This window comes from Gavialis gangeticus, unplaced genomic scaffold (assembly GCF_001723915.1).
Source record: "Gavialis gangeticus isolate Ggan-Ray unplaced genomic scaffold, GavGan_comp1, whole genome shotgun sequence".
NCBI lineage: Eukaryota > Metazoa > Chordata > Crocodylia > Gavialidae > Gavialis > Gavialis gangeticus.
In genome coordinates, this window is record NW_017729006.1 from 24996355 (window position 1) to 25013968 (window position 17614).

General features: G+C 40.9%; 1 protein-coding gene across 3 annotated transcripts in view; it reads left to right on the plus strand.

The window, feature by feature from the left end:
* Positions 1–1913: 1913 nt before the first annotated feature.
* The window catches only part of PPP1R17 (protein phosphatase 1 regulatory subunit 17), a 33875-nt gene continuing 18174 nt past the window's right edge, over positions 1914–17614 (plus strand). Inside the window, exons 1-5 of one of the 3 annotated variants that reach the window (XM_019508997.1) lie at positions 1914–2024; positions 4389–4437; positions 11279–11381; positions 13538–13690; positions 15522–15683. In XM_019508997.1, coding sequence (XP_019364542.1) covers positions 11300–11381; positions 13538–13690; positions 15522–15683 — 397 coding nt within the window. In that variant the 5' untranslated portion in view covers positions 1914–2024; positions 4389–4437; positions 11279–11299. The remainder of the gene's footprint in view (positions 2025–4388; positions 4438–11278; positions 11382–13537; positions 13691–15521; positions 15684–17614) is intronic. The other 2 variants (XM_019509000.1, XM_019508999.1) reach the window with 2 other exon arrangements.

Sequence of the window (17614 nt, forward strand, 5' to 3'; positions counted from 1 at the left end):
TCTGTTTTCCCACTGGAGTCAATGGAGAAATTTAGATTGATTGCAATGGGTGTAGAATAAGGTCTACAGGGTTCAGCACATGGCTGGACCAAACATGACATTCAGGCTAGGGACAGAAGTTACACAGAAACCGGGTTAAGTGATCAGAAACTGATTTACACCTGTAACAGAACAGATGTTCAGTGCACATAAACCAGTTTCAAAATAGCTGAAACTGGTTTAAGTTAAAACTTGTGGAATGCAGTATCAGACTTAACTGATTTGGGTCAAACTGATTTATGAAACTTCTGTCCCAGACCCCTTCCTGATTCAAGTTAAATCACAGCCCTCAAGCATCCCAGCATGCTTTCCAGCCCTGGACTGGGCTTCCTGCTGCAGAGAGCAGGACTGGCCCTGCCCCTCTGTCCCTAGCCGCAGCAGTGAGACCTGGCTGACAAGCAGGTATGCGGAGCAAGCCTCGCTGGGGATGCAACCTAGTCTACAGGAGAGGACTGTCCCCCTCCAGACAAACTCAAGCTAGGGTCTGGGGCCAGGGATGGGGGGGTTTAAACACCCCTTCCCCTGCTCAAACTTACCGCTGGCTGCAACTGTGGACTACAAATCCCAGAGGCACCTGGAAGAGGAAGTGATGACCAGCTCTGCAGAGTCCTGCTGTTGTGATTGTAGACTGCAATTCCCAAAGACCTCGGAGGCAGCAGGAAGAGGAAGTGAGCATACTGCCAGAGAGCTGTGCTCTAGCACACCCCGGCTTCTGGCCCGAGCCACTGCAGGCATGTGGCTTCAGGTCCTGAATCAAAGGTAAATGTCTGTTCACTTCTGTTTCAATTTAATTGGTGCAGCTTAGACTAACCTGCAAAGAGTAAACTGATTTACCCTTGGGATTTTTGACTGTCTGTACCTAGCCTCAGAGAATTTAAGAGTGCTTAGCATCTCCCATGATATTAAGATAACACCTAACATCTTTGGTCCTTTGGAACTGAATATTATTATTGTATGAAAGACACGACATATTTAAGCCGTATGTTGCACCTTGATAGTGACAGCATCCAAATAGCAATGTAGGAGAGACCACCCCCTTCCCCACAAACTAAATCTGTGAGCAGTCACCATTTTGTAGAATGTTTTAGCTAGAGGGCCTAGATAAGGACTTTTTAAAATGGGAATGAGGAATAAAAAGGGTCCAATTCATAATCCTGCCAATTGAGCAGAGTGTTTCTTCTTGATTTTCAAATGTTAGGCATGTTTGTATGTTTTTCCTCATTCAAATAACAGCTCTGTTGAATGCATTGGTATAAAATAGCAGAAACTGGTCAGTTTTGGCAAGCAGACAGCTGCCACAGAAGACTTCCTGCCTGGCCCTGTAAAAGCCGCCTGTGTGCCAAGCTTGCGCAAGAAGTTGAGGCTAGATGCTTACACAAACACCGCAGTCATCAGATGAACCTTAGTCCTGGAGCCTGCACATCATTTTCAGTGTTTATGGGGCTGTTCCTAGACCGCTGTCCTGCCTTTTCCCATTTTTGCATCCACTGCCCTGCTCTGTATTTTATCCAGCAGCAGCCTAGCTCTCTCCCTCTCCATTCTCCTGCCTCAGTGAGCCTTGATATCACTGCTCTCTTTCTGACTGTGTCTCCCTTTGCTAGATTTTAAGACCCTCCCCCATTTAATATACATTAAAATGCTTGGCTCTTTTCCTTTATCATCCAGTGTGAGAGTGATTTTTAACTTTAAAGAGTTGCTTTTGGTGATTTTTCTGTAATATTCATTATTTTCCTTTCTTCTCATAACTCCAAAAAAGCATCACATCATCACATCAATCTGCTCACTGCACAGGCTAAAGGTTATTCCTTTCCTTTCCTATCTCCTCCCTCCGAACTCTTGAAACAAAGCATTACCATAGCAACGGCCACTGCTGCTCCCTAGATAAGGCGTGCAGAAGCACAGAGCAGCAACAGCAGAGGAGAAAGTTCCTGCTCCAGTGAGCCCTGACTTCATATCACACCCATCCCAGATCCTTTCAGCTGGTGGTAAGTAGTTTGGCCATACCTTTTGCTTTTCCTTGCATAACCCCCTTCTTAACTTCACTCATCAGGATCAAGATAGGTGCAATCCTTTGATATTTTTTTATCTGCACTTAAGTAATCTGTGTTCTCTATACCTATGCTGGGCTAGCAGTAAAGTTCAGAATCTAGTTACTCTGCAGGATGGATTTTCGAGCAGAGGAAATATATGATGCCATATGGTAAAAGTTGGAGCTAGACTGTGCTGCAAAATTGGAAGGTTGGAGCAGAGCGGGTTGCTTTAGAGACAAATGTTTCAATTACTTTTAACTGCAAGATTATTTCATGAACAAGTTGTGCATATTGACAGAATAAGAAATACGATTAGAACTTTATCCAGCCAAAAAAGAAATGATATGCACGGGATATGTTTTCCCTCTGGGGGACTTAATGCGGCAAGTTTTTACATTTTTCCTCCTCCTGAAGTACAACTTTGTTGTCAGAATCAAAGACAAATTTATTCCACATTTGATTCATGGAACCATGAGCTTTGGATCAGGCCCTCTATATTAACAGTAGCTAAGCTTTGCAGTCAGCGACAGTCTTCTCATAGGCTTCAATGGATTGTGGATCAGATCTGTAAAAGACGCTGTACTTTATTGGAGGGTGCAAAATAGACATGTGGGTCAGCGGAAGACAGGGAGCTGTTAACTGGAGTTTTGGGTGAACAATGAATACAAGGGCAAGAATGTAAATACATATAGTATTGTGTTTCATACAGCTGATATATCTCAAGGCCACTTTATAAAAAAAATCAGACTACTTTGATGGCGTTGTTTGGAAATAACAGCTCTGTGCTAAAATAAAAGAATTGCAGGAGAAACTTTAGACAGTATTATCAGGGCTTGACTCAGAGGAAGTTACTCTTAGAAGGTGGCTTTTAAACTACATTGATCAAATTCCCAGTGAAGAATTTCATTCTGAGAATTCATTTTAAAAAATATCCTATCTTCTGGTGCATGGTGTGATTCCCTACACTAGAAAACATTTTGCACATGTATCGTGATTCAAGAAACTAACAATGGATTTAATTTTTGCAGATAGTAGATAATCAAGGTATATAAGAAAAAGCCTGCTCTTTCACAGATATGGCTTTTGATTAGATGGGAATCGATCATCTGGGGCAAGATTTGCATTACCTTGCCCTTGGAATAGTCATTCTCAGCTCTGCCAAGCATGGGCAACTGGTGCCTTTTGAGCCACAGGGGACACATGCCCCTCCAGTGACCAGTCAGTGACCGAGATGGGGGGTCCACCTGCGGCCAATCTTACTCACTAAAAAGTGGCCACAGGACTTCTGGAAATGGCTGTGGCTGCTTCTGCTGGTGGCCCAGTTCCCCGGCTGGCACTCATGCACCACCTGGGAACGTGGCCGCTTCACTTGGCGCTCTGCTCCCCAGCCGGTGCTCGCAGGGGCAGCACCAGCACTCCCGCTTGCCCATCACCTAAGCTGCGAGCATGGCCATCAGGGGGTGCACCAGTGCTCTCAGGGGGTGTACCCCTGTTGACCCCCTATGCGTCGCCACTGCTGCCAAGTGAGTCCAAAGTGGCCGTAAAACACTATATTACACTGGAATGGTAGCGTTTTGGCAGAGGTGTAAATGATTATACAAGGTACAAGAAAAATGGGCCGATGGCTCTGTACCCTACCTTGCTCCACCTATCACTTTAGATGGGGGAGACCACAGGCCAACAGACAGATGCATTCCTTCCCAAGTAGGTGTGCAGAAGGCAGGGGACAAGCAGGGATTGAGAGTCCGTCCACTTTGCTAGTTTCTGTGGTGGCCAGCAAACCAGGGCCAACAGAGAGAGGGAAAACACTAAAAGCAAATCTGGAGCAGTTTACTGTCTCCTTCTTATAGGGTTAGAATGTAGTTGTAGCTGTGATGGTCTGGGAAATATGTGAGAAGCAAGGGGTTCTTTGTAATATCTTTTATTAGACCAACTGTATGGTTGGAAGAGATGTTAGAGAAAGTTGAAGCAAAAAGAAAGGACCAGGCTGTGACTCTCAGGAGTCCTGGTCTGATTCATGTCCTGCCCCTGGGGGCAGTCAAACTAAGTGCTGCCCTTTATTCTGGCTAGATTGTAGGGTTTCAGTCTAACCTTTGGCTTGTTGGTACACAGGGCAGCAGGCTATAAAATATTCATTGTTCCCATTTACAGCTTTGTAGTACGTCAACAGTAGACAGAAAGGAATTGCCAGTTCACAGACACACAAAAACCTGCCTTCTCAAAATTCAGATTTGATTCTTGAAATAAAGCCCTGCCCGGTAGTCCTTGCTCACACAAATAGTTCCTATTGAAATGAATGCCTGTGAGGATTTTTTTCAGTGGCTTCAGTGAAAGTAGGATTCATCCTAAAGTGACTACACATAAAAAGGTGAGGTTTTTATCTCTTCCATCTTCCTTTGCTTTTCTTGTTAAAAAAGGGAAAAAACAAACAGGGAACTAACCTTGTTTAACAAAGCTTCTCCATAAGCATCCCCACTCCTTCCCCCTAATATAATTAAAACTGGATGAAAAATATATTGGGTAATTACAGAATAGCCTTTTCCCTTAAAAACACTGGGCAAAAGTTCAGATTAATTATTGGCAAATTATATATATTAATTAAGTGTACTGAGTCCAGAGAAAGCGTAAGTACTTCTGTCAAAATTGTTTCTATGGTAATATGTTATCGGCAGAATAAATATTCATATTAAATTTGAATTACATATCACCATATAACAAAAGAATATTATCAAAAAGCTGTTGTTTATGCACTATCCAAGACAAGGTTTCAAAGGTCTCCAGTGATTACTCACGTGTAAAACACTGGAGTGTCTCTCTAATGCTTCTTAGTAACTACACTGCTTATGGGAACAGAGCATCTCTCAGGTGAATAAATGTCCAAATGCTTATGTAGAGGGCCACATTTTATTGAAGCATTAAGATGCATGACTTAAACTAAAGCTTGCACAGTATAGTGTGCATGGCAATGCATACCAAATCACTCTCCAGATGTGGTAGGGTCTATTGTCTTCTAAATATACAATTAGTTTCTGTTAACACTAATGGGCAGTACAGCTATGGATTAAATTCTAACGTCATATAAATAAGAATGGACCTGTTGGTGTGTCACTGCCAACTAGACCCTCAGGCCCAGCTAGGCACCCTAAAGATGCCTAGTTCCACTAACTTAATTGGAAGGTACATGCCTTTGTGGATCCTGGCTGTTATTACTTCTAAGACTTTTTTAATCTTCTTGTGGCTATGATAAATAAAAAGTCTTGGTCAGCTTTAAGCACGTATAACTTAAGGGCTTGACCTGCAAAGATGGATCTGTGCTACTTGAGCATAAAGTAGCAATATTCAGCACGCACATTGGCCCCTTGCATGACTGGCTCTGTGTACAAACTTGCAGTTTGCATGACTTTTCAGGGAACTGGGCTAGGAAATAGGGCACATGGAATTTTTCAGAGCTTTCTTTGAAAGGCTTTAACTGACCTAGGTATTTTTGTTTTGTAAATTAACTTCTGTTGCAATGTATTTGTCTCAGTTATTTATTGGATGTACATTTTTTGCTATCTTTATACAGCAACATTTACAAAAGTCAAGATGTGCTAATATCAGAACCAAAATGCCCAAACCTCAGGTGTCATTTAGGGGTTCTAAATCCACTGCCATCCTCATCTCAGAATCTAAATGTAGAGAGCCCTATTTATTTGTTTCATTCTCAAATACAGTGCACTGCTAAGGGTGATTTTTCTTATAAAAATGTATACCCAAAAGATGCAAATTATATGTGGTCTCCTGAGATTTCTATCATTCCGGACAAATATCCCTGAGAACAGCAATGCTGAATCTGACCCTAAGGCTCCACCTGGATATGTAAAGCTAAAGCCTGCCTTATCTCAAATCTGTATAAGAAAAGACTTTCTTTGACAGTCTCTGTGTAAAACACATTTATATTTAATTGAAAACTCAACTAGACTTCCTTCAAGTGACTATTTCACTCAAAATGTTAATTTCATCAGTAAAAGTAACACGTAGATGAACTCTGAACACAACATTATTGCAGGATTTTTGCATGTTGGCCACAGTGCTATAATAGCAAACTTAATGATAGAGGATAAAACATTCCTGATGTTTTGCAGCAGCATCCCCAACTTCTGCAAACCTCTCATTTGGGTTTACAATGACTCAAAGTGAGCTGATCCCCTCCTGACAGGGGCCAGGTGACTTACTCTATTCAGAGTAACTGGCTTTTCACTCTACCTTACTACTTCTCCCTCTTCCCTTTCTATAAGAAGACTCATTTACGTTTTTTGCTATACATTATTTACAAACAAAAAACTCCCTTCAAAACTGGAACTTGTAAGCCAGCTACAGAAAGCCCCTGTGGGGACCATCAATCCCTGCCTTTTTTCAGCCCAAAAAGAGAATCCAGATAATTCTTTCAACTGCATGTCTCTAAGGGAGGGTTGCAAAAACTAGCAATCCAGCTCAAAAGCATCAATCTAAATGACTGTTGAATCCTAATTCTGATAGAAAATCTGTATCCATTCAGTGACTGCTTGATTTACAACTTCAATGACCATTACAGATACTCAAAGGATGAATTTGGGGCTCTTACATCAATGCACATGGCACTGGGCAAAGAACCCTTAGTCCATCCTGTAAAAAAGTAATTTCCTGATACAGAGACTGTTTAGCAGGCTACAGCTTGAAGTCCGTGAAATCCAGCTGAAAACTATGCTCATATTCGAGCAAACAAATGCATATAATGCTAATTTGAAAGAAGCTCTTAATGATTTGTAAGAGTCGCCAAACTTTTTCCCCATTCAGAATTTGTAAGTGTTATTCAAAAATTCACTATCTGGATAGTGGTAACTGATTTGTGAAAGCATTGCCAAAATTCATGCAATATGTCCAGACAAATTCTGCATAACTTTCCCTTCTGAACAATGAATCCCACTGAGGTGTTCTTGTGATGTAACAAAGCACTTCTCAGAAAATCCAGGTCACATAGGAAGAACAGGAAATCAGTGACTGACTCTGACAGCTTTATAACCACTACAAAATATCTTGTAAGCTTTGCTTCCTTTATGACGTTTATAGTTGTAATGGGTTGTCCTAGGATACATGAATCATCAGCTCCATATTTATTGCAGAGCAAAAATAGGATACCTGATCTCCATTATTTAAAAAATCTTAAAGATGCTGAGCACTCAATAACACAAAAAGCAGTCAGGAGAGAAGGATTATTAGGGCCTTAATTTTAAACTTTTTTTTTTTGGAAACTCTCAGCTTACACTAGACAATTACTTCTTAGCTCTGCACATATGCTTACTTTGACATTTCTGTGTAATGTATATGCAAAATTGGATTTTGTTTTAGGTTATAACTCAAATCGGTATCAGTTATCTGAATTCTTAAAGGCAATTCCTTTCAGTGAATGTTATTGCCATAAGAAACAAAAATGCTTTATCTCCAGCTGTTTTGGTACCAAAGCTGTTCAAAATAAAGTCTAATTTTTCAGGCTGCTCATAATCCAAAATGGCATTGAATGTTTTCACTCAAAACTTTCCTAACAAGTTCACCTTCAGTAAAGAACAAACCTAGAAGCATTCATCTGGAAAGTAGAAAGTGCTGGCAAGTTATAAGTAACTTCGACAGACAGCTGGAACGGAAACACCAAGGCCAAGTTACCTACAAGAGTTATTGCTTCTCCCACTATAATAATATTTGGTTAACTGCTAAGGTACTCTCTCAAAAAACAAATGGCACATAAGAAGAAAGAACAGCTTCTCATTAAAATTACAAAATATCTTTTCAAGATTTCCCAGCAATGTCATTTAGTATCCCAAGAAAACAGAGTTGTGTTTTAGCTACAACTTTTCCTCGTTGTTTTTTTTTTCTCTGAGGCCACAAATGTCACTTATTTATTTACACATTCAATAAATAAGGCAGTCATATCATGCTTGCAGGTATTCAAAGATTTTTTTTTGATCAAAGGTATTACTTAGTTGAAGATAGGCTGAACTTTGTTCTTTTCATTAAAGGTAGGTGACGTTTGTAGACACGTGTCTATTGAGTAAACAGGACAGTGTTTACAGTGGAAATCTGAGGCCACAGCATGACATTTAAGCATTTGTGCAATTGCATAATATAAGTATTGAAAGAATGAAAACTACTCACATGCTTAAAGTTAAGTAAATGCTTGGAGGAATTGTGGCCCATATCCTTTCTAGTTGTATCCATGTTGCTTCATTGACTCAGTGAAGAACAACTTGCCCCTACTGAAGTTCTATCCCAAAATGTGATCATGGCCACTCTCCTTTTTATCCATTATTTACATGGCTAGGTCTTTGTTTCTCAAAGTTTTCATACATGTATTCGTAGTCACAAACAAGGCAGAGTATTTGGGCCTGGTTGAAAACATTCACTGCTCACCATTCATCATTCAGTAATTTTCAATTTTAAAAGTTTCATTTATCTCTTAATCCATCAGCAGAAGTGATGCTATGCAATGGTGACTAGCCAATCACTCCACAAGGAAAACTGGGGAACATTTTCCAGAAGAATAAAGTAAATGCACAATTTTAGCTCCTCATTGGCTTTTATCAGTCATCTTTTCCCCCTCCTCTGCTGTCATGTGGTTCTTTTTTCCTCATCTCTCCCATTAGCCTAATCTCATGCCTTTTCTGCTTCCCAATTCTATTTCTTTGTTCACAAGAAATAAGGTCTACTTTATTTCACTGATGTGGGGAGAAAAGATTCCTAACAGAAAAGTAGCCCACTGAAACCAATGATATGCTTGCTATCTATGTTTGTGAAAAGACAGAAATTGATTTCCTTTAAACTTGTAGGTATGTCTTTAGTTATTCTGGTATGCATCTGCCAAGCAAACCAAACAACTTGTACAGGATTATGGTTCAGAACCATTTCAAACGATAGTTAATTTAACTTTGTAATTTTCAAAGTTAAAACCCAAAACTTCAGTGCATTGAAGCCCATGGCAGTCAGGCACTTTCATACTTTTGAGGTTCTAGGTGTGCCTGCATATGGCAAAGTGATGAAATCCCTCAGCTGCAATTTATTTTAAGATCTGAGGGAATTTATAATCCTGCAAGACCCACACTTGGGAAGGTGATTAAATAGCTTTGAAGAACTGGGCCTAAACCATTAAGAAGAAATCATTAGACATTACAAATGTATCTCGTAACAAACATGGAAGGCTGGAACCTATTAGGTGCCTAAGGTGAATCATATGCCACCCAATTCAAGTCCCTAAAAAAGTTAATGCAAAAGGTGGGTGGGCCATGTTCCTGCTTGCTGCTTTTTGTAACTTAGGATCATGCTGGGCCCCCCTCCCAGCTCGGTGACTGGTGCCTCCAGGGTTGCGGGGGGCACCCGGGGTCCCCCTGAGGCTGACTGCTGAGCCGGGGGGCACCCTGGCATGCTCCCTGGCAGACCCGCAAGTACCTCTGGTCCACTTCCAGGTTTGCTGCCAAGCACGTGGAGGGCCTCCCTGCATTCCTGTGGGAAGCTCCATTTGCCCCAATATAATATCACAACAATCAGGAGCCATGCTGGTACCTCAAGGTACGTAGAAAAAACTTATAAAGCTGTGCCTATGTCCAAACCACTGATTCCCCGAACCAGCATCAAATCTTTAAATTCAGATTCAGCCAAATTGAATCAGGGACAGTGATCTGAATCAGCAAATTAAATCACTGTCCCCAATTTGGGCTGAATCCAAATTGAATAGGGCCCGCTTTGCTCACCCTAATGCCAACCTCCAAAATATGGGGGCAAAGCTGTTCTGAAGTTGCCCCTACTGTCTCTCTTGATCACATAAGAGGTAGAGATGGAGGACACTGGTGGAGCTGAGGTGGAAGGTACCCTCAGGGCAGCTTCACTGCTCATTTCTGGGTTTGGCATGAGCAGAAAGAGGATCTGCCAGGAGGTGGCCAGGATCTGCTTTTCAGTGACCCTCTCAAGGACCCCACAGAAGTGATATAAGCATACCCTTAATCTAAATAATACTCTGTAGTTTAGAACTTGATTATAGATTAAAATTTACACCTGTAGAGATTTAAACCATCATGGATAAAACTCAAATGCAGACTGAAAATCTGAGTATTTTTTTCCAAAACACCCAGGACACTTAAGAGGCCTGAGACTTGAGATCCTCCCTGTTATTTTTAATTTTCTTTGCTACAGCTGGGCTGCTCCCAGTACCTGAGCTATCTTGTTTGACATCCCACAGCTTCAGCTTATTAAGCTTCTCTGAAAATCTTTACCATTCATCTCTTTTAAAGTAACTTCTTAATCTGAGATACCATGAAGCAGCCTGTGAGATTTGTTGCAGCTTTCTACAACTGAGCTTAGCAAGAGGCAAACCTCAAAAAGCTGAAGTGTCAATTGCAGTCACAAATCACTAGCAGCAATACAACCTTTTGAAAGATCTCTTCAGATATATCACAGGAGGCCCTGAAGAAGTGTGAAATTTGAATGAGTCACATAGACCACTATGTAGAATTTCCTGTTTCTATTTCTGTCCCATCAAAATTTCATGAAACACTGTTGATTTTAAAATCTCATTTCTTTCTGGGTTTTTTTTACTGCAACAAACACTACTAAAGATGACAAAAATGAAAAAGATCAAAAAAATTTTCAATGAGTTTAGTTGTTGAGTTAATTTTGTATATGATCAGTTTCAGTGTCATCTCTCTATGGTCAATTTCCTCCGATTGCTTGGGTCTCTCAAGTCAACATGAGTGGCAAAATCATTTATAAAAATAGAAGAAAACCCCATACATTTCACATGTTTATAGGGCATTCCCTGCGAGTGCTCTGATGTTTGCTAGGCTTCCACATAAATACTTTATAGCAGTAAAAACAACAGTGACAGATGCACTCTGGGCATTTAACATATTTACTGGATTTCCAGGTGACTGTGTCCTTCAGAAAGTTTCCTTCAAAACCAGTGATTACCAACCCTCCAACTGGTTTGCTCCTATCTTGTCTTTGAGATCTTGCTTTAGGGTCTTTCAGTGCAGCAGTCATCAAAGATGGGGAAATTGTTCACTTCACAAATATTTTGAAAGCAGTCAGGCAGGGCAAAATAAGTCTGAAAACAGGAATTTTGTGAAATCTGGAAACAATACATGAATATATATAATGATAAATATAAATAAATCTATTTTATGCCATGCTTCTTTTTGCTGGTGTAGCTAGAAGAGAAAACCTTTTCAATGACGTCAACAGAATATGTGCAGCCACTTGATATCCCAGAAGACAGACTGGACAAGCGAGACTCGCACTGTAATCATTTAGGTAAGTGTTATTAGATGACGTCATTGCCTGTAATTAGAGAGGTTTCTCCTTTACATCACTAAACACTGTCATTCCCTTCTTTCCCCCCAAGCAGTACAAGTGAGCCCTCTTGAAACCCGATAGATTATGCCTTCTGGTGTCACATCTGATGCCATATGGACAGGCAAAGAGGTTTTTTTCCTGCATCTGCATATTAGCTGGTGCTGCATTTCTTCTTAATTTAAAGGGGAGAGACTCACTTATTTTTCTCTCTGATGAAAAACATGTAGATATTTTAGAGTTTAAACAATAATAAGTTACAGTATATTTGAGCTTTCCCCAAATAACATTTATTCTTTACCATAGCAAGTTCAGTAAAAGATTACTACTACATGCAAGTTCAGTAAAAGGTTTCAAAATCTCCTTTTGGTCTCTATTGGGAAAGAATTTTAAGTGCTGTTTTACCTTCATTTACTAATGTGCTACCTTTCTAGAGATGGCTTTTTTACATAGTGTTGCCTTGAGCATACCAGAGGCATCTTTGCTCAGACACACTTCTAAATATGAGGCTTTATGATTTTGATAAAAGATCCTTTTGTATATTCATGTTCCTCATCTCTGCTTCAAATGTTATGTTTTTACCAGCCTTACAAAATTGCCGGGAAGATTTACTAATCCAGCTTACTGTAACATCCATATTTATCAAATATTATATAAAGTATCATTTGAAACACAAATATTAATTTATTTGACAGTTACCTCAGGCATGTTGCATAAACCTGTTTTACTCAGCATATATACATATGCTGAAACAAGAACCAATTGTGTCATAAGGCCAAGGACTCTGTGTGTGTGTGTGTGTGTGTGTGTGTGTGCGTGTGTGTGTGTGTGTCCTCGGACTTACGACACAACTGGTTCTTGAAAACTGTGTCTTAAGTCGAAAGGTTGTAGCTCGGAACAAATTTTCTCACAAGAAACAATGTTATAAATGGGGGATTGGTTCCTGAACCAAGGCCCAATACCCTATTTTCACCAAAAATACCCCAAAATTTTATACTTGATCAATTATAGATGAGTAATATAGCTACATTAATGTATTTATATTGTAAATAGCAATCGTATTGATTTGGAAGGACTTCTTTGAGGTGATTTTGCTGGACTTTTTGAAGGGCTCTTGGCTGGAGTCTTCTCCATAGTCTCGGCTGCAGGTTTTTCTGGAGTCTTGTCTGCTTTCTTAAAGAAAGTGTCCAAGGAAGTTTGGACAGATGTTCTCCAGGGAGATGGGTGACACAGCAAACTTGTTCACTGGCATGGCATCATAATGGATCATGTGTTGTAAAGTTGAAACTTACATCATAAAGTTGAAACAGGGTGTCAATTTATAAACATAAGTGCAAAACGTAAGTCAAAGACTGCCAGTATACACACGCACACATGCACACATGCGCACAAACATTAGTTCTGATTCTGCTTCCAGAACTTACAATTCACAGCCAAGTTCAGGGACTTATTTTGATAGGTGCTGTATTAACACATCTAAAAAAACCTGCTCTCTCCTCTGCAGAACTTAGTGTTTAAATTAAATAAGGACAAAGCAGGTTAATGGGATTATCCTCATTATCCCAACAGGTGGGAAACTGAGGCATATAGCAATTAAGCAACAGACCCAACTGACCCAAGCTCACACAGCAGTTTGTGACAGACCTTGCAGCCACATCCAGATCTTCCAGTACCTTACTTATGAGATCATCCTTCTTGTCCATAGACAACAGACTTATAAGAGCGGAAAATAGTGTAAGTGAGATCAGAAATCCAGCCCAAATGAAAATGCCAACTGATGAATCCCATCAGAGCCAAGTTTAAAACAGAAGCCCTGATTTGTAAGATATTATTAGAGGTGAGTCAGCCTCAAAAGGTTTGATCTGTCAGCTTGCATAAGCACCCAGAATGGTGAAGAATTATAAAAAGTACACTGACATTCTCTGCAACTTTTGAGTCAAGTGTGGCTTTCAGTAGGTGCAAATCCAAAGTATTCTCATCACAGCCAACAAAAAGTGGGTGTGCAAAAATATGGCCAGCTATTTAGTTATATAAACTGTGTCTCAATGACCCTTATCTGCATAATCCTTGCTGTTCATTATTTTTCATCAGCTCTGTATCTTTTGTTTTTCATGCAGATGATCTTTCAGAACAGCTTATTAAAAGTTGTGACCTGAACAAGAAACCAAGAAAGGGTAAAGTCATCCAGGCTTCCCAGAACAATGATTTGGAGCAGAAAAAGCCAAGGAGGAAAGACACACCTGCATTACACACCCCACCACCTATCCCAGGTGATAGATACCACTTTCAGTTTCCAAACTAAATGAAGCTTAGGGTGCATCTACACATGACGCTACTTTGCCGTAGTGACGCACTACAGTGACGTAGCATCCACGGGTGTCTACAAGTGACAAGCAGCTCCTCTGCTGTAGCGGCGCGCTCCCCCATTATAGTGCACCACTACAGTGAAGTGGCTGCTAAAAATAACTGTGTGCCATGGCCATGTGTACGGCACAGCATGGGCAGTTACTGCACTGTGCTTTAGTACCTCCAAAAGGAAGTACTAAAGCACGGCCCAGTAATAACATCGCTGTAAGGCAGTGTGTAGACGCGCCCTTAGTTTTATTGAAATCTGACCACCTGGTCCACTTTGGTTTATCTGGACTTGAATAGAAAGCACACTGCTGCCCTAGATCTTTCTTCCCCTCTGTGGGCACATGTGGAAGCCTGGGCAAACAAGGAAGGTACGATTTTTCAAAGCCAGTCATCACTGGCTTAACTCTGCTTCAACTGAAATCTCTAGAAGTTTTACCACTGGCTTTGCTGGGATCAGGGTTAGCTCAGTGGTGATACTTTTAAAACCCCTGACCCTAAGCCTTATATTTGCATCACCTCCTTGAAATACGTTGCTTATGTGTGCACTGATTTCTATGAGTTGGAATGTGCACTGGTCCAAGCTGAAAACAAATCAAATTAAACTATCATGTATATCTGTGCCATTTGTAGTCACTCTCAGTGCCATGACTGCTCCCTGTGCAAAAGCTGTGAGAAACTAGCAGTTCCCAGGGTAAGAGGAGTGAGGTGGCTTTTTTTTTTCTCCACAGCATCAGCCTGCCCAAACACAGGTGGCTATGTTAATCCTGGCAGGGCTCAGTCTAGCCAGCGGGTTCCAGGGAAGCCAAAAAGTGCCTAAGTAAAAGAACTCCTTGTGTCTGTGGATTTTGAGGGCTGTGCTGACTTAAGGGAGACAATTTCCCTTGCCATACCTGGAAGGGAGAAGGGAAGAATCAGCAGGGAACTGCAAGTAACACTTCACAGCTTTCCCAGAGTCCCCTGCATGTATGGGTTGTGCCACATCCACCGAGAAACCTAGTTTCTTCTACTAATGAGGACAGTTCTCTTAGGAAAAGGCTGCATTTTAGGAATGTAATACTGTCAGTCCCATTTCCCATGCACCCCTAAATGATGTATTTAGCAAACAACTGCTGGTATATTCCTCTGTGTATTTCTGGCAGATCACAGTAGAGAAAACAAAATGTTAATATTACTAAATTGAATCCAGCGGATATATTCATTAGGCTAAAGATAAGCCTCAAGGCTGTTTGCAAATGTGTCCGGCCTCTGAAAAATGCTGTCTCCTTAGAAGAAAGGGATCCAGAACAAACTTGCTTGGCAGTTTAGACTTTAGACCTGTCGTGTCCATCCCATGAGTAAGATAGGATCACACCAGTTGAAATGTCTGGCATCACTTCTGGGAGGTCACACTTGTTCTGCCTCACATGTCCTTCATGAGATTGCGTAGCTCTCATGAAATAGATCTATGGATCACAGTTTTGCTTTTGAGCTCAAACCAGTGGTACAGCTGGTTTGGCTGTATTACTAACTGTTCTGTCAAGCGTGCTTTGTAAGGCACTATTATATTAAGGAAATTCATACAGTTCCTAACCAGCAACAGCATATTGCACTGTGCTCTCACAGAGCAGGGCTTATCATTAGAGAAGTTTTATGTCAGCATATTCCAGGATAAAGTCACACAGGTGCAAATTTTGTCAATGCATGCAAGGCTGACAAGGCTTAAGTAACTACTACTATTATTATTATTATTATTATTATTCCCTGCAGCCATCCTCTCAGACTTTTCAGACAATTTGCTTCAAAGGTATGAGCTGTCAGACAAACTGCAGAAGGAAAAAGGGACTCCACTCTCTCAGATCACTGATTTAGAACAGAAAAAACCCAGGAGAAAAGATACACCTGCAATACACATCCCACCACTTATAACAGGTAAGAGGGTTAGCATGGGATATTCAAAGGTAAAATAAAAGGCAGCTAGTATAAGAGCACTGTCTGCTTTGTTTAACTTCATGCCTGTTATTTTATGCCCAGCTGGAGTTATTTTTTGTGGTTAATTTTATTGCAACAGCATCCAAAATGTGCTAGATGCTAGGAGAACATGGAGTTCTGTCCCAGACCTGATGAGCTTTCCATTTGAAAGAAACTTAGAAAGGAGAACTCTCTTTAGACTCCCCTCAACTGCAAACAAGGAATGAATTCAGGTTTCAATTTTTCTTTAAAAAGATCAAACTCCAACTTTTCTCCCCAGTTTGACCTGAGCTAATTCACTTAGAATGGAGCTGTAAGTATTTGTTTTGTGTTTGTGCAGCACCTAGTTCAACGGGGTCCTGTTCTCTGACTGGGCCCTTTTAGTACTTGTAATATAAATAGTAAAGGTCTGGCTGGGCATCTTTACACAAGATGTTTATTGCTCAGTTGACTAATTAGCTGCACAGTAAATGTGTCAGTGTCTACACATGTGCCCCTATTAGGTTGGAGTGATCTAATTTACTCCACAGCAGGATAGTACTTGTAAATACATTACTTGCAAATACAGGTATTATCCTGCTGCAGAGTAAAAAACTCTGCAGCAGTGCATGTATAGATGCTAGAGGCGCTGGCTGAGGCACAAGGGAGCTTCAGTGCGGAGACTGCCTGCCAGCTAGCCAGTGCTAAAACACCATTGTGCCCCAGCCAGCTTCTCTGCAGCATGTTTCAGAGAGCAGCCCTGGGCTGGCAGACTGACCCACACTGAGCCCCATGCCAGTCAGGGCTGGATCAACCTGGCTCAGTGCATGAATAAACTGCAGAGCTTATTATTAAAATATACACATTCAAATGGTGTGCCCAGGAGCAATAAACTCCAGAGCAAATAAACTCCGCAGTTTATTCATGTGCCATAATTGCATGTGTAGATGCAGCCACTGAGTGCTAGTGTGAGATCAACAAAGCCACTTCAGATTCACCTAGTAATAAGAACCTGCAGTTTTGTGAGGGAAGACAGAGTGCTTTTTCCTACCTTAAATGTATTCAATCAGTTCTCTGCTCCACACTTACCTGTGTAATGAATGGTGAAAGCTAAAGGCAGGAGGCTGTGTGATTTAATGAATAAAGCACAGAACTGAGAAGGCAGGAACACCTGATTTATCTTTATACAGCATTAAGAAGCAGTAATACCAATAAAACCAATAGCTCTGCTATGGATGTATTAGGTAGCCCTGAGAAAGTCACTTATGCCAAATGTTTCAGACTTAGCTGTCTACAATGAGGATCTTGAGCATGATGCAGTTATCAACTGTGCAGGGACCTCTGGCTTTTAGGGATGGACTTCTCAGTGTGGCCAAGCATGTCAGGAAGTGGATGGCTGGGTGTAGGACTAGGGGAAAAAAGGGGGGGGAGTGTCAAATGATGTTATTCCTCATTGTTTCTCAGGGAATTTTGAAACAATGAGGGATTTCTAAGAGGCTCCAGCAATGCCCCATATACCAATTGCGGAGCCAAAAGACAATTCATGTTGCTGGACGATCCCTCCATATGCTGAAGTGAACCTCCATTTTATACCACTTTTAGGGCTGGTGGTGTGGTATAGAGTAGCTATGGAGACGCCAGTCATCTTGGTGTATGTATGGACCCAGACATCCGATTTTCAACATTTTGAGCCTTAACATCTTTGTTTCTTAATTTCTGGTAGTAAAAATGGGAATGATAATGCTCACCTTCCCAATATCACAAGGGTGTCATGAGCTTTAATTAGTTAATGTTTGCATAGTGCTTTGAAGAGATAAAATACCATAGGAAAGTTAATTATTAGTAGTAGTCAGGGAAGCAATATACCAGCTGCTTCAGATATTAAGGGGTGTGGTGTGTGTGTGTGTGTATGG